Raw genomic sequence first — 18,753 nt, forward strand, 5'->3', positions numbered from 1 at the left:
CCGCGTCCGCCCCGGCTGCGGCGTCGCACGGGGCCGCGGCGGCGGCGGGGCCATGGCGCTGGCGGAGGCGGCGGAGGCCACGGTGCCGTGCCGGGTGCAGTACCTGGAGGACGGGGATCCCTTCGCCTTCGGCAGCTTCCCGGAGCCCCGACGAGCCCCGGTTTACGCCGTGGAGGAGGCGCTGGCCCTTGGGGCGCAGCTGCCCGCGCTGCACCGCCTGGTCGGGGCCCCGCTGCCGGTGAGCAGGGACGGGGGCGGCGGGGAAAGCGCCGTGCGGGGCGCGGGGTGGGGATCGCTGGCTGGAGGGGACCGGCGGCCAGGGATCGGACCGCGTGTCCCGGGCAGCGCTCCCGGCGCCACTCGCGGCGGGATCTGTGAGCCCCTGCGGGAGATGCCAGCCTCGGCCGGGCCCGAGCGTGTCGGCGGGAGGAAGAGGATGTGCTGCTCAGAGCAGGCAGGAACCCTGGCAGGGGGAAGCAGGATGAGGGCAGGCGTCCATCCCCGTGTCGTCGGGGCTGAGGCAGGCATCGTGTTCCCCGCCGGCCCCGCATTTCCACGCCGGCAGCCGGGGGCAGAGCACACCGCCTCTGCCTGGGACCCTTCCCGTGTTCCTGCTTGCTGCGGCGCCTGGAACTTGGGGAGGTGATGGTGGGGGCGGAGGGCCACCAGCCCCACATGCCACCGGTCCGGCAGCAGCTTTGTCACCAGAGAACAGTACGGAAATTCATGCTGAGCAATTTCCTTCAGCTGGGAGGAAGGGAGCAGGCCGAATGTGAAGCGAGGCACCGTGCCTGGCTCGGGCTGAGAAGTGGAGGAGGCTGGGGAGACACGGTGCCCTCCCTGTGTATCTCCTGAGGGCGGGATGCTCTCGGAGCATCCCTCTCAGGATGGGGACAGGCTTGTTTTCTTCCTTGGGAGCGTGGGACCCGGCAGAGCTCGGCAATAGCTGAGCATTTCCATCTTACAGCACTGCAGGAGTGCGGGGAAGGGAGGCAGGAACCCCGGCCGGCTGGGGGATTTTGGAGTCAGAGCCGGAGCAGAGAGATGGGCAGCAGGAGGGGGAGAATCAGCTCAGTGTGCCTGACACTGAGCTCGCTGGCCTTCTGGGGGAGAGGGGATCACTTTGAGACCTTTGCCTGCACCAAAAAAACCCCCCCTCCAGTTTATTCCCCTTTTCTTTTTTCTTGGAGCAAAGAAGCAGCGTCTCATGTCGTCGCCGTCATGGGATTTTTAGGCGGTGACTAAAGGGAGTTTGTTTGGGAACAAACAGCCTGGAGACATGACGAACGGAGCAAACTCAAATTTCAGGCGTGTGCTGTGCTCCCTGGGCAGGAGCGGCTGTAACGGGATCGCCAGCCCGGAGCGCTGCCATGGTGGCACTGGGAAGGGGGAGGAGAGACTGGACACTGCGTTCCCAAGGGCAGGAGCGTTGCTAGGAGGTCCTGTGCCCTGCAGAAGTGTGTTGATCTGGGATTTCAGGCTCTGTTCTCTGCCTCAGCCAAGCTCTGGATATTTTTTTCCCGTAGTTTCCCTGTATCGTTCCATGACTCTTGGTGAAACCGCAGGTGAACAGCCTGGATCCTGCTTGGGGTTCATAAACCAGATTTCTGGATTATATAGGTTTATAAACCATGCTGCCTTTACCACACAGCGCTCCCTGAGGCAGCATGGGCTGCAGAATGTCCCACCTGACAAGCTGGGATGCTGACTGGGGTTTGCATGGGTAAATGTGCTCATTGGGAGCCTCCTGCACAGGGATTTACAGCCTGTGGAGTGAGGTCAGTCTCCCAAATCACCCAGTTCAGTCGAAATTCAGAGCTGGCACCCTTGGAGCCATGCAGAAGCTGTTCCCCTGGCACGACCAGCCGAGGCCTCCCCTGGTGCCTTTTGTGCCAGGTAACACTCAGCTCCATTAGTCACCACCCTAAAATTAGTAAATGAACAGTCGGATTTTTCCCAAGGAACTGGCTGCAAAAAAATTCAGCTGGGGATGCCTGGTGCCAGGTTTGTCCAGCTGGGCAGCGTGCCTGGACCTGCAGAGCACTGGAAGAGGCTGCATCAGCCAGGAGGGAGCTGGGCTGGGGTACCCTCATCGTCGGGGGAAGGTTGAGCCGCGGGCACCCAGGGGATGAGCTGCCATGGGAGAGCAGCTGAGTCCTACCCTTGCTGGGCCCAGCTCAGCAGCTGCCTGTGCTGGGAACAGCTTCGAGATGATGAGCAAGAGGTTTCTGGTGCAAGCATCACTGCCTTGAATAGCCTGTCCTGCCCCATGACACCCTTGGTGCTTCCTCTCCCTGAACACACTGGTGCTTCCTCTCCCTGAACACGACCTGTCACTGATGGCTTTTTCATGTTCTCCGGGAAGTGTGTTTGTGCTGGGAAATACCTTCCTGCTTTGTTTGCTGCTGCTGCATTGTTTGCCTCCAGGCTGATACTATCTTCTCCCGCTTTCCAGCATTTTTCTTGTACCCTTGGGTGATGCTTGGCCAGGGCGTGGGTGTTTTCTGAACCTCTGCGGGCAGGTTTTGACAGGGCAGGTTTTTTTTTGGCTGTCCTTTAAGTCCCCAAAGGCCCCTGTGCTCCCTTGCCTCCCTTGAGCATTATCTCACCTCTGAATCTGGGGATTTTTCCAAACAATTGTAAAACCGATGCTTTGCATTCTTCTTCCTCCCCCGGAAATCTGGGAAGAGCAAACAGGTCGCTGGCCTCAGTGCCATAAGCTTGCTGAGAGCTCTTGTGCTCCATAGGAGTGCTGGTGGGGCAATCTGTGTGTGTGAAGTGCGCAATCCCCATCCCACAGCCCCGTTGCCCTGTTTCCTGACAGGCTTGAGGAGTGCTTTGGTGAGGGTCTTTGCCCCACTGAACCTCTGGAAGGCATGAAAGCAGTGAGGAGGGGTCGTCAGCAGCACTGAGCTCCCTACACCATCCTTGCATGGATCCCGGGGAGGGAGCTGCAGCCAGGCCTTCGTGCCGTGGCTTTTCCAGGACACCAGCTGCTGCCTGGGACTGGGGTCCTCCCACGGCCACGGGTCTGTTGATGAGCAACAAGAGATCTGTTAATGAGCAATGAGCCCGGCTGGAGCAGCTTCGAGAGGGAAGCAAGTTTGGACTTCTGGGCCGACTCTGGGTGACCTCCAGAGATCTCTCCTGGCTTGGGTGTTATTCCCTGTCCCCATGATAAGGCAGTGGCAGTGTTCTCATCCACTTGCTGCCGTCCATCATGCAGGAGTGGACAAGCACCTGGACACCCCTCTCAGCCCTGCAACTAAATTGTGGTGAATGTGCTTGGCTGGGGTTGGGGTTGGTCCTGTGGCTGGTGTAGCTCTGTAAACCATCAGCCCCTGTGTGTTTTGGGAGGATGAGCAGCAGCTGCCAATGCCAGGGCTTTCTGACTTGTCAGTGCCTTGTGTTTAACTGCTGCCTACTATATTTAAATAATACATTTTTCCTGTAATTTCCACATAACCTTTCTAGAAGAGCTGCAGTGATGTTGGGAAATTGTGGTTACTGCAAAAAGAAAGTGTTAGAAAGGGGGAGAAAGTGTTTCCTTTGCTGGCAGATAAAGAGGATATTCACTGCCTGGCCTTAGAGCATCCTGCCATGTGGGGATGCTGTGATAGGGGTGAGCAGGAAAATGTGATGCTGTGGTGGGTGGTGTGAGTTCATCTGTGCATGGATGATGTCTCCGTATTGGAGGTGGGGAGGTTTCCATCACATTCCCATTGAATGCTTGAATGGTTTGGATTTGAAGGGACCTTAAAGGGATTATCTTGTTCCACCCTGCTGCTGTGGGCAGGAACACCTTCCATTAGACATCTTGTTCTGAGTCCCATCCAGCCTGGCCTTGAACATTTCCAGGGATGGGGCATTCAACACAGACCAAAACCTTTCCCAGGTCGTAGGTCCTTCTTCCACATCAGGGCTGGCATCAGCATCGTGTCCTCAGCAGGAGCCCAGAACCTTCCTGTGAATGGGTGAAGGACATCCATCGTGCTGCAGGGTGCCTGGGACTCCCAGGAGCTGCGGGCTGGATGTGTGAGCGTGGGACACTCTCCTCTCCCAGCTCTGCTTTGCCCTCAAGTCCCATTGCCCTCAAAGTCTGGCTCATTTTATGATGGTTTACCAGGCAGGAGACAGATGAATCAGAGGCACCCTGCACTGGGAGCTGTCAGTAACCTGTGACCCCAACTTGTTGCCCCCAGCAGCGTGACGCTGAGATCCCATCTTGATTCTCCAGGGTATGAACCCCTTGTCTGAATAACCCGTGGCCCTGGGGCATTGCTGCTCCCTGGCGTGGAAGTGCTGCCCAGGATTTTTGGCAGGGCAGGAGGAGCCTGGGGCGGCCTCTCTCCATCCCCAGGGAGGCCACAGCCAAACCAGGGCCCAGTGCTTGGAGCATCCCGAGTGGGAAACGGTGCCAAGCTCACACGGGAAATGCGCGGGGTCAGGTCCCAGGGGCTCGGCCTCCCCCCGCCAGCTGGGACATGTCACCACCCCCAAAGGAGCTGGGGATGTTAACTCTGCCTTGCTGGGGCTGTGGCAGCCCAGAGAAGGCAAGGCTCTTGTACTGGGGGTGCTTTGCTCTTTGCTGTCCTTGAGTGCCTGGGTGGATGCAGGGATGCCTGGGGGGATGCCCAAGGCACTGGCAGAGATGCCTCTGCAGAGGCAGGGGCGGCCAGGAGGGTACAGAGATGTCTGGGAGGATGCCCAGGAGTATTCAGGATTGGTGGGGTGGGTGCAGGGATGTCCAGGTAGACGCAGGGATGCAGGACAGGCTGTTCCAGCGGAGGAATTGGCATTGCCCAGTGAGCAAACCCTGTGTGGGGTCAGTGTTAGGGGCTGACGCTGTGAGGGCAGAGCTGTGCCAGGAGTGCCTGCCCAGCGCCAGCAGCCTGTGTTTGCTGCACATTGCCATGCCAGCGACCACGGGAGGTGCAGTGGGACACCTCAACGTCCAACCCAACAACGGTGCCCCGCCAAATTGCCCGTTATCCCGAGGTGTGGTCTGTATTAATTACTTCAGTGCACATGGCACTTCCTGCTCCGGTATTAATGTCACACTCACAGTGAATACATGTGTGTGAGCTCGTGCACAATGCTGGGATGCAAGGAGATGGGAGTGTCATGGAAAGGAATCCCAGTGAGATGCAGGAGCCATACCCAGTATTGCTGTGGGGTCTCCAGGGGGCAAAGGCATTGATGGGAAAGGCAGAGAAGCTGTGACTGTTCCCATCGGAGCTCCTCAGCCACAGGACTGTGCTCGGAGCTTTTGCAGTTTGGGGCTGAAATTGAGGTGGGGTTTTAGACGGCTGATGGATCCCCGCTCCTCTCCCCCAGTGCTGCTTGTGCTGCTTCTCGTTTGCACCATGAGCAGCTTCAGTAAAACAGATAAAACAGGGTTTTATCCCCAGTCCTCAGCTCCTGCCATACAGATCCATTCCTCAGAGGTGCGGTGAGCAGGGAGAGGGTGGGGCAGGGGAGTTGCAAATGCTTTAGGAACAGATCCAGATGTGCAGGGGAGGCAGGGTGCTGGCACTGCCCTCTCTCTGCCTCTGCTCGTGCCTCGAGGGTGAATTGCCACATCCCAGATGTCGTGTCTGGGTGCTGTGAGGTGCTGCTGGCTCCAGGGAGCCTCATGGGCTTTGTGGGTCCCTGTGCATGGACTTCCTGGGAGGATGCCTTTCACCCCAGCCTCGTCTCAGGGCTGTGCTTATCCGAATCCCGATGGAAGATGCCACGTGTGTCTGGGCTGAGTCAGAGGATGTATCAGCTAGGGCACATCCCAGGGATTTGCCCTGCTTTGGAGTGTCCCTGGCTGGGCTGGGTGCTGACAGTTCCCTCAGACCCAGTCCCTGCAGGCGGGGGCAATGTGCCAGCCCTGGGAGGAGACGGATCCTGCCCCAGTCGCTCCTGCTGACTAAGCCCCAGGGAGACAACCAACCTCTTGCCATGGTTCCCACCCAGGGATTGCCAGGGAGCTCCGTGGTGGCAGGACCGCCCTCACTCAGCCTTTCCCAGCCTGGGGCTCCATGTTTCTCCACAGTCAGCACCAGGCTGAGGCAGAAGGTGCTGGGGCATCTCCCTGCAGAGCCAGTGACTAGGGGCAGGTGGGACATGCCACCCCACTCCAGGATGTGTCTGCCAGCTGAGTTCAGTGTGGGCAGGAGGGTGACCTGGGAATGCTCTGGGAGCCAGCAGGGCTGTGGTGGGCGTGGGAGCTCAGCCTGGCTGTCTGCATCCCCAGCTGGAGGACTGCACGCTGCAGGTCTCACCCTCTGGACACTACCTGGACCTTGACTTGTCCCTGCTGGAACAGAAGGATGATCTGGAGGGGTTCTATGAGGAGGTCAGGTGAGGCACATGGGGTACCTGAGTCCTCTGGGGACACAGGGACCCCACATGAGTGTGAACAGCGTGGGCAAGGAGCCCGGGGGCTGTGGTGATCCCGCGGCAGGCACTCACACCGCATTTTCCTCCACCCTAGGAAGGGGAGACGGCCAACCCTGATCCTGCGCACGCAGCTCTCCGTCCGGGTGCACGCCATCATCGGTGAGTCGGGGCTGCTCCCTCCTCCAGGCTGGTCCAGCAGCTCCGCTGCCCCGGATGGTGGAGGCTTGGCCTCTGCAGTGAGTTTTTGTGATAGAGAGGGCTGCTTCCACCCCTTAACCCCTCCCAGAGATCAGGGGACGTGGTGTTCACGGGGTACCCGCTGGGTTAATCCCCTCCATCCTCAGAGATCAGGACTTTTGCCTCTTGGGCTGGGAGCCCACCACCCACTGCAGTTATTCTGGGTCATTCAGGCAAGCTCTAAATATAGCTGTGAAGACATAAACAACGGGCTCTTGCGCAGCAGAATGTGCTGCCACGGTTCAGGCAGCTTGCTCTGAGGTCCTGCAAAATATTCAGGAGTCTCCAGCCTTTTTTTTTTGTCTTTGGCAGCGGGAAAACAAGCACTAAGCAGAGTGATGCCAGATGGGCATCAGCTGGCTGTGCAAGGCTGCAGCTGAACCATGCAGGAAGGGGCAGGAAGCTCAGGGTCAGGGTCATGGTCATGCTCTTTGCCAGCAGTTCCCAGGCTCTGTCTGAGCCCTGAGCTCTTCTGCTTTTCCTCCCAGCAGCTCTGCCTTCCCTCTCAGCTCTCTGACAAGCTGATAAGCGAGTGGAGGAGGCTTCCGGGACACTGTTTTACAGGGCACATCTGGAGGACTACTTGGCCATCTTGTTTTTAGCTGCTTACAGCTCTAAGCCTGACACAAATAAGTTGGGATGTGTGGCTAACTCAGTTTTTGCATGTGGGAAGTGCCGGCTCCCGGTGGCTTTGGTGTCTTCGTGGGGCTTTCCAGCTTCCCAGTGCCCTGGCTGCTCCACGCTGGCTCCTGCCTGCAGGCACCACCTCCATAAACACAGTCTCCAGCCCAGTGACAATCCTGTCCTCGAGCAACCTGTGTCACACTACCGGCCTTCCTATCCCCATCCTGTGATTTTTCCCAAGCCCTGGGACTGCTCTGGAACCGTGGCATGGCTGTGCCCACGGAGGGATGACTAAAAGTAGCTCAGCCTCCAGCCTGTGTTCCTGTTTAGGTTCTGCACAGGAAACCGGAGGGGATATTTGTGTCATTGCTGGTCAGAAAAAGAGGGCAAAAAAAAAAAAAAGGAAAGTGGGAGGGCTGAAATGTTTAGCTGTGGAACAGCAGCTGCTTCCAGCCAGTGTGTCCCACAGCCGGGACAATGCCAGGGTGGGGGAACAGGGATCAGGATAAGTCAGGATGCGGGGCTTTCCCAGGAAGCTGGGAGCATTTGGGAGCCCCGGTTCTGCAGTGAGCCACTCACACCAGATCTGTCCTTTGCTCCCAGAGAAGCTGTACAACTCGCAGGGGCCAGAGCTGCGGAGGTCCCTCTTCTCCCTGAAGCAGCTCTTCCAGGTGAGGTGATGCTGGTGCAGGGGAGGGGCAGGGGCTCCCCCAGGGCTGCCTGCCCACCCCACACTGCCGTAACACTTGGCTTCTCCCCACAGGAGGACAAGGACCTGGTGCCAGAGTTCGTGAACCTGGAGGGGTTGACGTGCCTGATCAAAGTGGGGGCAGAGGCCGACCAGAACTACCAGAATTACATCCTCCGGGGTTGGTATTTGGGCACGGGGCAAACCTCTGGAGCAGGCTGCCTAAAGGAGCTGTGGAAGCCTCATTCCTGGAAGTGTTCGAGGCTGGGTTGGATGGGCCTTTGATGCAGCCTGGTCTGATGGAAGGTGTCCCTGCCTGTGGCAGGGGAGTTGGAATGGGTCTTTAAGGTCCCTTCCAACCCAAAGCATTCCAGGATTCTATGCTAATCCCCGGGGGTAAGGCTGGTTCTCAGGGCGGGTGAGCCAGGAGGTCTGCCAGGGCTATGCTGCCTTCCCAGCAGCCAGACATTGCCCTTGCTGTGGGGATGCTGTGCAGGGATAGGAATTCCCAATCCCTGCCTGCTGCACCATCATCCTGCCCACTCTCTGCCTTGCAGCCTTGAGCCAGATCATGCTCTTTGTGGATGGGATGCAGGGTGTCATCAACCACAACGAGACCGTCCAGTGGCTGTACACGCTGTCAGGAAGCCCAGTGAGTGCCTGTTGCTCTTGGGGGGCTGCCTGTGCCCTCCACTGCACCCCCTTCCCCTTCTGGCTGTCCTCATGCACCATCCCTGTACTTCACTGCCTCTGGCCTTGGTACCCTGGTACCTTTGCTTGTGCTGGGTCCTGCTCCCAGCCATCTGAAAGTCACCTGGGATCTGCAGACCTCCCGGTGTGACCACATTCCCAGGGACAGAGCTTGAGTAAGGCACTCCTGCTCCACGTCCCTTCCCAGTGCCTCTTGGCCACCAGCCTCACAGCTGCAGGTCCCTGGCCCCACGGCAAAGCTGCCAGTCCTGGGGCACGGGCACAGCCACCCTACAGTGCCCTGGCAGCACACTGGCAAGCCCCTGTCACTGCTGCTGTCCCAGCTGCCATCCCTTGTCCCAGTTTCGCCTGGTGGTGAAGACGGCACTGAAGCTGCTCCTGGTGTTTGTGGAGTACACGGAGCCCAACGCCTTGCTGCTCATCCGCGCCGTCAATGCCGTGGACCAGGCGAGAGGTGAGCGCAGCTCCGGCCTCCTGCGAGGTCCCTGCTGGGGGACAGTGTCCCCTCCCGGCCGGCACGTCACCTCTTCACGCCTCTTTTCCCAGGTGCCTGTCCGTGGTCCAACCTAATGGCCATCCTGGAGCAGCGCAACGGGGCTGACACGGAGCTGCTGGTGTTCACCATGACGCTGATCAACAAGGTCTGTGGGGGTGTCCCCGTGGTGCCACACGGCTGGGGCTCAGCGTGGGTCACCCCGGTGCCAGCAGCATCCCTCTGATTCTGCCCAGACGCTGGGAGCCCTCCCAGACCAGGACACCTTCTACGACGTGACCGACTGCCTGGAACGGCAGGGCATGGAGCAGTTGGTGCAGCAGTACCTGGGCAGCAAGGGCACTGACCTCGACTTGAAGCAGCAGTTCACACTCTACGAGGTGAGCGGGGCTCCAGCAGGATCTGGCCGTGTGCCACCTGCCCCCAGCAGGGAGGGTGAGTGCCTGGGGTGGCGGGGATGCTGCTGTGCCCGTGCCATGCCCCTGGTCCCTCCACAGAGCGCTCTCAAGCTGGAGGATGACGTGGAAGAGCCGCCCCCAGGGGGACGCAAAGAGCGGAGGAGGACAGACGAGGGCCGGCGTGGGTGGCGAACCCAGGGTGGCTCCCAGGATTCCAGCGCCGATGCCCAGCCACCGCTGGGGTCTCCTGGCACTCCAAAGGAGCCCCCAGCTGAGGACACCCTGCCTGTCCCTGCACCAAGCAGCCCAGCAGAGTAAGTGCAGCTGGAGGTGCTCTGTGCTGGGGATGCTCCTGGGATGGTGAAGACACCGAGATGCTGCCTAAGCAGCACTTGGATCCATTGCTGGTGCCACGGTGGGGACCTGCTCTCAGTCCCTGTCAACTTCTTCCAGACCCTGTCCCACCAACATCTACAACAGCACGTCCAGCGTGCGGCTGGCCCTGGCCTCCCCCCCGGCCGAGAAGGAGCAGCCCCCGGGCCCAGGAGAGCGCAGCGTCTACAAGTAAGGAATCAGGAGGGGCTGGGTGCATGGAGGTCCCTCAGGACAGCAGGATGGGCTCCCAGGAGCATGAGCTCTGTCCATCCCAGGGCACACTCTGCCCTTCCCCCAGGGAAAACAGTCTGGGAGGGTACTGGAGCTGGAGGGATGTATGAGGGGGCAACAGGTATCAAAGGGTCCAGCCAGGGGCTCTGAGGCATCCTTGGGGCATGCACAGCTCTGCTCCAGCTCCTCCTCCTTCTCCTCTCTGCCCACGCTTGCCCTCTCCTCTGCCCACTCTTTCTGTCTTTCCTTTGCAGGCTGCACCAAACTGCCCCTGTCTGGTAAGTGCCTGGGCTCTGCACGTGCGTGCTCCCTCCCACCATGGTCATAGAATCATAGGATCCCGGAATAGTTTGGGTTGGAAGGGGCCTTAGAAACCATCTAATTCCAATGCTTCCACTAGACCAGGTTGCTCAAAGCATCCAGCCTGGTCTTACAGGGATGGGGCATCCACAGCTTCTCTGGGCCAGTGTCTCACCACCCTCACAGAGAAGAATTTCCTCCTAATATCCAATATAAACCTCCTCTCTTTCAGCTTAATGTCCTATTAATTCTCCCTTGCCCTATCCTATGATGCCCTAGGCGGAGCAGGCACTTGCACCCACCTTGCTGCCCCCATCCCTTGCCTCTCCCCTTCAAGTCCTACCAGTGGGACCCCAGCCCGCTCTCCCCTCACCCCACAGGAGGTGGCACCCTCTGATCCCTGCTTTGGGGTGAGGTGTCCTTGCTGGGGGTGGCACAACCCACTCCAGGTGTCCTGGCCTGGTGCAGGAGACAATGTCCCATCCCTCCAGCACAGGATGCCGCGTGGTGCCTGGGCAGGAAGGGACTCGCCAGGGCTCTCCTGGCTCCCTGTGACCCCTGGGGCCGTGGGGCAAGGGTTCCATGCTGGAGGGCTACCAGGTGGGTGTGTGCAGGACACATGAGCCCCAGGGGGCTGCCAGCAGTGGGGGCTAACCCCTGTTTTCCCTCAGGCGGGAGGATGCCCCCTCCTTGCATGGGGACAAGCCTATTTTGAAGAAGTTTGAGTAAGTAGAGGCATGCGTGTGTCTCCAGGCATGCGCTTCCTTGGACTGGTACCTGGCTGGAGGTGTCTGCGCTCCGGCCGCACAGGGCATGAGGAGCAGGAGCGTGCCCTCAAGTCTCTGCCTTGGGTTTTGCTGCTTTTGGATGAGGGTTGCAGTGAGCACCAGATCTGTTGGGACCATCTGGTGACAGCAGCACCCTGTTGGCACAGTCGTGGGGCCGTCACCTCTCTGCAGGGCTCAGAGGAGGTCGAATCCTTGGTGTCCCCGATGTGGTGTGGCCAGTGCAGGGGGTTTCTGTGCTGTGGGACTGGCTGTGCAGTGTGGCGTGGCGTGGTTTGTCGGTTGTCCCTCTTGCCCCTATCCCTGCTTTGCTCCCAGCCAATGTCCACCCCATCTTGCAGAGCTCGCTTTTTGGAGAACCTGGCTGCAGCCCAGAAGGAGAAGATCTCTTCCATGGCCAAGGGACGGCTCGATGTCCTCAGCGATACTACACTGGAGCATCCTACTGCTCTTGCATGGGAAAGAGACCACGGCACCTCTGATTCCGGGATGGAGCCACCCAGCATAAGTAGGTGCTGCCAGGTTGTGTGTTCCCAGCTCATCCAGGTCCCTGGAGTGGGGATTGGTGGCCCCTCAGCCCCCATCCCATGCCCGTATCTGTGACACACAGAGCCTTGGAGGAGCTGGCGGTACCTCCTTGCTCAAAATGCCACCATCTGAGCACACCGCACTGTGGAGCAGGACTCCAACTCCACGTTGAGCCCAGCACCACCTGCCCCCTCCATGCAGATTATCCCAGCTTCTCCCTCTCTCCCTGCAGGGCCTCGTTTGGCTCGATCTGACGCCACTGACTCCTGCAGCACCATCTCCTCTGACACCAAGTTTATGCTGGACATGCTCTACGCCAAGGGCTCCTCGGAGTCGGGGAGGGAGAAGGCGTTCCAAGAAACACCTTTATCCCCCCGGATCCAGGGTGAGGCGGAGATGGACACCAAGGGAAGTAGCAGCCAGGAGCAGGAGAGTGCCCGGCTCCGTGGCAGGGCTCCAGACGGGCCAGTAGCCAGTGCCCATGCCAAGCTGGTACGTGCCATGTCCAGCATAGATGACGAGACCCAGACGCAGAAGCTGGAGAGCACTGGGATGATGCCTATCAAAAAGGACACAGAGCTGACATGGGAGCGCCTGGAGACCATCCCCGTGCAGCTGAAGATCAAGGACCTGGATTTTACTGATTTGGGGGAAGAAGAAGATTTTGACGTCCTGGACACTGGGTCAATGACCAACGGGTCTTTTCATCCTGGCATTGAAGCAATGAGTGCTGGAACATTCATGGCTCCCCCTCCACCTCCTGCCCTCCCTGGTTGCCCACCACCACCACCTCCACCTCCTGCCCTCCCTGGTTGCCCACCACCACCACCTCCACCTCCTGCCCTCCCTGGTTGCCCACCACCACCACCTCCACCTCCTGCAATCCCCGGCTGCCCACCCCCACCAGGGCTGCCAGGTCCCTCAACAACAGATGGCCCCTCCCAGGCCAAGAAGAAGAGGACAGTGAAGCTCTTCTGGAAGGAGCTGAAGCAGCTGGATGGCACTGTGGGGCCTGGCAGGTTTGGCCAGGGGACACTCTGGGCATCCCTGCAGAATGTTGAGGTCAATGCTGCCAAATTGGAGCACCTCTTTGAGTCACGGTCAAAGGAAGCACCAGCCTCAAAGGTACCGGTGGGCACCCACTGGCCAAGGGGACTTGAGGGGTGGGAGGAAGCCTGTGGGTTCCTGTGGGGAGCCTCAGCATGCACTGTCACCCCTAGCCTATGTCAAGGATGGGCACCAGAAGCCTGGAGGCTCAGTGGGGATGATTATGGGCAGTGCACGTATTTGGTTTGGCTCACTGCCTGGTCTGTGTTTGATTCCCCGTGTTCATAAGTTCATGAAGGTGAGCCCTTTGCCTGGATGTCCCCATCCGTTCTGTCCTCTTTGCAGAAAGCCATTGATGGGAAGAAGGTGGTGGTGGTCTTGGACCCCAAGAGGAGCAACGCCATCAACATTGGCCTCACCGTCCTGCCGCCCATCCATATAATCAAGACAGCCGTGCTCAACTTTGATGAGTTTGCAGTCAGTAAGGAAGGGATTGAGGTGAGCACAAGAGAAGCAAGCTCAGCTCCTCTGAGGTCCATTCCCCCTGGCTGGGAGATGTTCATGCCGTGATGCCTGGGGTGACACATTCCGTGTATAAAGTCTGACATATCCCGCTTTCCCTGCTCCAGAAAATCCTAACCATGGTCCCAACTGAGGAGGAAAAACAGAAGATCCAGGAGGCCCAGTTGGCCAATCCTGATGTGCCTTTGGGCTCTGCAGAGCAGTTCCTGCTCTCGCTGTCTTCCATCAGTGACCTCACTGCCAGGCTCCAGCTCTGGGCCTTCAAGCTGGACTATGAGAGCCTGGAGCAGGTACGGAGCCGTGTACCCCATGTCCCTCTGCCTTCCCGCCGCTGACACCCCAGCAGTGCTAAGCACTGAGCCAGGCATGTTTCTGGTGAGCACCAGTCACATCCAAACTTGGGAGGTGCCATCCTGGCTGGGTCTCCAAGGCAAGCATGGCCTTGGAGTGATCAGGAGGTGGTTGTCCTCATGGGTGAATGCTGAAGCTCCCAAGGGAGAGAGCGGCCAAGGGATCTCATCTGCTTCTCCCCTCACCCAGGAGATCGCAGAGCCGCTCTTTGATCTGAAGGTAGGCATGGAGCAGCTGGCCAGAAATCACACATTCAAGTGCATCTTGGCCACTCTGCTGGCCATGGGCAACTTCTTGAATGGTTCCCAGGTGAGGAGCAGGGTGAGGACCAGCCATGGTGTGTGGGCACGCAGAAGGGTCTGTGGGGAGCTGGGAGGTGCTGGTGGGGACCCGGTGGATCTGCAGACTGGAGATCTGCTGGAGTAGAGAGGAGAGTCCTTGCTGAGTCCATTGGGTTTCAGAGCAGAGGCTTTGAGCTTGGCTACTTGGAGAAGGTCTCTGAAGTGAAGGACACAGTGCACCGGCAGTCCCTGCTCTACCATCTCTGCCAGATGGTGGTAGAGAAGTTCCCAGAAACCACAGACCTCTACTCAGAAATTGCCTCCATCACCCGCTCCGCCAAGGTGAGGCAAGGCAGGTGACACCCGGGCAAGGGACAGGTGTGGGTCCTGTGGCTGCCCAGCTACACCGGCATGGCCAAGGACTGACATCTCACTCTTCCAGGTTGACTTTGAAGAGCTGGCCAACAGCCTGGTGCAGTTGGAGCGGAGGTGCAGGGCCTCCTGGCACAACCTGAAGGTGATTGCCAAGCATGAGACCAAGCCGGTGCTGAAGACCAAGCTGACAGAATTCCTCAAGGACAGCACTCAGCGCATCATCGTCCTGAAGGTGGTGCACAGGCGTGTCCTCAACAGGTTGGTGGCTTGGGGACACAGCAGGAAAACCTGCAGTCCTGCTGGTGGCCCTGTGTGACCGATGTTCCCGTAGGTTCCACTCCTTCCTGCTGTACCTGGGGTACCCGGTGAGCGCGGTGCGGGACGTGAAGGTGACGTCCATCTGCAAACTGCTGCGGGAGTTCGCCCTGGAGTACCGCACCTGCCGCGAGCGCGTCCTGCAGCAGCAGAAGAAACGCGCCGCCCACCGCGAGCGCAGCAAAACCCGCGGGCGGCTCATCACCGAGGTGCGGGGACGCTCGGCTGGGTGCCACCGGGAGGCGATGCTCCCCGCGTCCCCGACACCGACCTCTCCTCCCGCTGCAGACTGAGAAGTTCTCCGGCGTGGCTGAGGCCGTCCTGCCGCCGGCCGTGGTGTCCAGCAGCCCCAAGGAGCAGATGGAAGCGGGTCACGAGAGCATGAAGATCGTGCTGACCTCCCCCACAGATATTCCTTCCCGCCGCAGCCGAGCCAGCCAGGGTAGGAGCAGGGTGGCAAAGGAACTCAAGGCGTGCCCAGCTGGCTGGGAACAGCTGGTGCCAGCATCCTCATTGTCCCCATGCAGGAACAGGGCATGGCACCCCGACCCAGGGCTCTCCAGCCCAGGAGGACGTTCCCAGCTCGCCTGATGATGCTTCAGATGAAATCATGGACCAGCTGGTGAAATCGGTGACACACAATGCCAACCCCCGACCCTGCCCCAAGGAGCGCAGGAGGTCCCGTGGCAATAGGAAGTCCTGTAAGTCCCTGTGTCCTTGTGCCCTGTTCTGTCTCTGTTGCCACGCTCTGTCCCTGCACTCTGTCCCATATCCGTGTCCCTGTCCCATCTCTGTGTCCCTGCTCAGATGCTTTTGCCCAGCTCTGTGTCCCTGTCACCTTACTCTTTTCCGTCTCTGTCTCTGTTGCCACACCCTGTCTCATCTCTCTTCCCAGGCTCTGCCCAATCCCCATACTCCTGCTCATCTCTGTCCCTGTTGCTGTCTTCTGTTCCATCTCCATGTCTCTGTGCTCTCTCCCCATGCCTTGTCCTCTGTGTCCCTGTTCCCGTGTCCTGTCTGGCTCCTTCCCCGTGACCGGCCATGCTGAGCCCACCACACAGGATGTACCCTGAGACCAGCCCGTGCCACTGCACCCCATTACCCTGGCCCTGCCTGGGCAGGCCCCCAGTGCGTGGGGACTCTGGCACCCAGAGCTGCTTGTGCTGCCAGTGCCACCCTCTCCTGTTCCCGCAGTGCGGCGGACGCTGAAGAGCGGGCTCAGCGACGACCTGATGCAGGCGCTGGGCCTGGGGCGGGCGCCCGGCATGGAGGTGTGAGGGGGCTCTTGCTCCCCACTGCCAGCAGCCCCAGGGCAGGACGTGGTGGCAGCCCCTGCAGTTCCAGGATAGGCACGCTCCGCACCTTTGGCCTCGCCTCACTTTTCCCTGCTGGCCTGCGGCTCCCGGAGGTGCGGGCAGCAGGATGGGAGTCATGCTCCAGAGCTGCTCCATGGCGACCGGGATGGAAGATGCTCATGCTTGGAGGCTCGAGGTTCATCTTCTCAACAGTATTCAAGGGGTCAAGGGGCTGGGCCCAGACCCCTTCTGGGAACTGGGTCTGGCCCACAACCACAATAAAATGATCTGATACGCTGCCGGCGTCTCTTGTTCCTGTAGCTGAGAGACCAGAATGATGTGATACTCCCTCCCTGGCCGAGCCAGTATCCCTTCTCCTACATCTCCAACCCTGTGCCTTGGGGCAAGCACTCAGCCAGCCCTGTGGCTTGTAGGCACTGTTGTCCCTGTGGGGACAGCACGATCCCCTCTGTACGGGGACAGCTGGGGACTTTTCCAGAAGGAGGAGGGACTGCTGCCAGTCTCAAGGCTGCACACTCAAGGACAGGAGCAGCGGCTCGAGTGCAAGGCCAGCCACAGCACAGTAAAATTGTCTCACACCTCACCCCTCCTTTACAAACATCTCCTGAGGTGTTTAGCCAGACCCAGATCTGGCTGAGAGGCAGGATGGTTGTTCCCCTCTAGGAGCAGGTCCAGGGCACAGCAGCCATGTGTCCTGCAGCTGCAATCCTCAGAAGTACCTGTGCTTGGCAAAGGCAGGCTGCCTGTTCCTGTAGATGCATCAAGGACATCATCTGCCTGTCCCCATGGAAGCCTGGGAGACATTCCTGCCCCGTCCTGTCCCAGCCTGGCTCATGCCCTGCCAGGCACCGATAAAACCCCACACTGGGTGCTGACTGGGATGCTCCTCGCAGTGGGTGCCATTTCTGAGCATCCTCTTCTGGCAGCTGCGGTGCTTTGGGCACTGTCACCTGTGGCAGAGGCATTTGGGAATGGTGTCACGTCATCCGTCACGACAGCTCCACCTCGGCGCTGCCCTGGCGCTGCCTCCAGCCTTGAATCCCGCACAGCAGGTCTCTGTGGCTTTCAAGGAATGAAGAAAAACTCCACCGGGCAGGGCAGCTTTTTCCTCCTGGCTATCTCTGCCCAGGGTTGTTCCTCTCCCACGAGGCTGGACGTGCCAGCCTGCCTCGGCTTGCATTGTGCCTGAGATCTTCCCGAGTGGCCCTGAAAGCAGCAAGATGCCACACTGGGAGCTGCAAGTGTCCCACAAGTGCCTCAAGACACGGTCTGGCTTTCCTGTCCTCTGGGTGTTTGGCTTGGGGCTGCAAAGACAGGACAAAAGGGTTATGATAAGCAACTATGAGCCACAGGAGGAAGGAGAAAGGGGTGAGAAAACACCTTCTTGACCCCCTGCACCTACTCCATCTACCTAAAATGACATTACACATCACAAACACAGGATTGTTACTCCTAAAGGCTTGCTGGGAGTAACTGAGGCAGGGTGCAGGGGAATGTGTTTGGGTTTTTCCACCCTTTTTTTTTTTTTTCCAGCCTTGGTGTTATTTCCAGGATTCCCAGCCTGGCCCTGGACACACGCTGCCCTTGAGCGGCGCCTGAAGTGCTTGGCTTGGCCACAGCACAAGTGGTTTATGCCAAAAATATGACTGGCAGGGGTGACCCCTGAGGAGGAGAGGGGGTGGCAGGGTGCTGGAGGCACCTTTGCAAGCTGAGGGGGTTTGGGGGCAGTCAGATGAGGCTTGGTGGGAGTCCTGGGGCACGTGTGACCTCAGGCAGCATCGACAGAGATGAGGTTGGGGTGCTGCACACCCGCTGGACCTCTCGAGGTGGGATGAAGTGACCCTGCCAGGGCACCCCATGGCACCGAGCACCTCCGCTCCTTCCTCCACCTCCATCCCTGCCTCCATCCCTGCGCGGCTCCTGCCCACGCCAGCCCGGGACCAGGAGCTGTGTCTTGCTGCCACGAGGGGGCACGGTGGCCACACGCACTGCGAGGCCACCCCGAAGGACGCTCCACGTCTCGAAAGGACGCCCCGCGTCCCGCTATTCTCCCGGGACTCGCCGCTGGCCTCCAGCTTGTTGTTCTCCCCTGCCTGGCACCCGGCGGGGCTGCACCCTGCTCCCCCCAGCCAGCGACACAGCCTGCGTCTTTCATGTCTCCTGCTGAATGACAGCCGCGTCCTTGGTCCTGGCTGTTTGTCTGGCCGGCGGGGACAGGCTCCTGTCCGCTATGATCAGCGGTGTCTCCAGGGCTTGTCCCTGGCCCCCATCCTGCCCTGGCCCCGTTCCAGGCAGTGGGGAGGAGCAGGAGACAGCGGGAATGAGCCCGGTTCCACTTCATGTTGCATTTACCCTCTTCTGTAGCTTCCATCCTTACTGCGATAGATGTCCCCTGCCTTGCCCACTCCTTCTTTTCCATCCGACTGTCCCAGCACAGGGTCCTGTTTGCTGCCATGCTCTGAGGTCGGCTCCAGCTTCATGCTACATGGGCAGGTCCCCACTGCCACCCCAAAACTCAGGGTAGGGCATTGCCCATGGTCCTGGCCGTGTGGTTGCCATGAAGCCCCACCACCTCGTGTGGGAAGCACAATTCCCTCCAGTGGCAGCACAACCTCTCTTCTCTTCCCAGGTCAGAGCCACCTCAAGCGTTTCTTATGAATACTAGTGCACCCTGGCCACCTTCCACAAGCATTGTGATCATCTACCCCCCACAAAATTCCTCCTCCTGCCTCACCTGGAGGACACCTACTCTACTTCCTGGCCCCAACACTCTTAAGCAACTTCAG

At 59.5% G+C, this 18,753-nt stretch overlaps 1 protein-coding gene across 2 annotated transcripts; it reads left to right on the forward strand.

The window, feature by feature from the left end:
* Positions 1–15: 15 nt before the first annotated feature.
* Positions 16–16,245, forward strand: FHOD1 (formin homology 2 domain containing 1). 2 transcript variants are annotated; one of them, XM_040075403.2, is made up of 24 exons: positions 16–238; positions 6,245–6,351; positions 6,485–6,549; positions 7,855–7,922; positions 8,015–8,120; positions 8,497–8,591; positions 8,993–9,104; positions 9,197–9,291; positions 9,380–9,523; positions 9,641–9,855; positions 9,995–10,105; positions 10,402–10,425; positions 11,119–11,172; positions 11,574–11,740; positions 11,993–12,885; positions 13,153–13,305; positions 13,437–13,619; positions 13,870–13,989; positions 14,142–14,303; positions 14,404–14,594; positions 14,668–14,860; positions 14,940–15,093; positions 15,179–15,352; positions 15,846–16,245. In XM_040075403.2, the coding sequence occupies exons 1-24, from the start codon at positions 53–55 to the stop codon at positions 15,926–15,928; spliced, it is 3,855 nt and encodes a 1,284-aa protein (XP_039931337.1). In that variant the 5' UTR covers positions 16–52; the 3' UTR covers positions 15,929–16,245. The 2 variants fall into 2 exon arrangements, with proteins under 2 accessions (XP_039931337.1, XP_039931339.1); XM_040075405.2 differs by lacking the exons at positions 10,402–10,425; positions 11,119–11,172.
* Positions 16,246–18,753: the final 2,508 nt, after the last annotated feature.

The sequence above is a fragment of the Hirundo rustica genome, chromosome 11 (genome assembly GCF_015227805.2).
Source record: "Hirundo rustica isolate bHirRus1 chromosome 11, bHirRus1.pri.v3, whole genome shotgun sequence".
In the NCBI taxonomy this organism is placed as follows: Eukaryota; Metazoa; Chordata; class Aves; order Passeriformes; family Hirundinidae; genus Hirundo; species Hirundo rustica.

Bases quoted from the DNA above. Each gene is read 5' to 3' on its own strand.
- FHOD1 (XM_040075403.2), top strand. From the start codon at position 53: ATGGCGCTGGCGGAGGCGGCGGAGGCCACGGTGCCGTGCCGGGTGCAG. The intron at 8,121-8,496 runs GTTGGTATTTGG...TCTGCCTTGCAG, and splicing joins CCAGAATTACATCCTCCGGG to CCTTGAGCCAGATCATGCTC. The intron at 8,592-8,992 runs GTGAGTGCCTGT...CCCTTGTCCCAG, and splicing joins ACACGCTGTCAGGAAGCCCA to TTTCGCCTGGTGGTGAAGAC.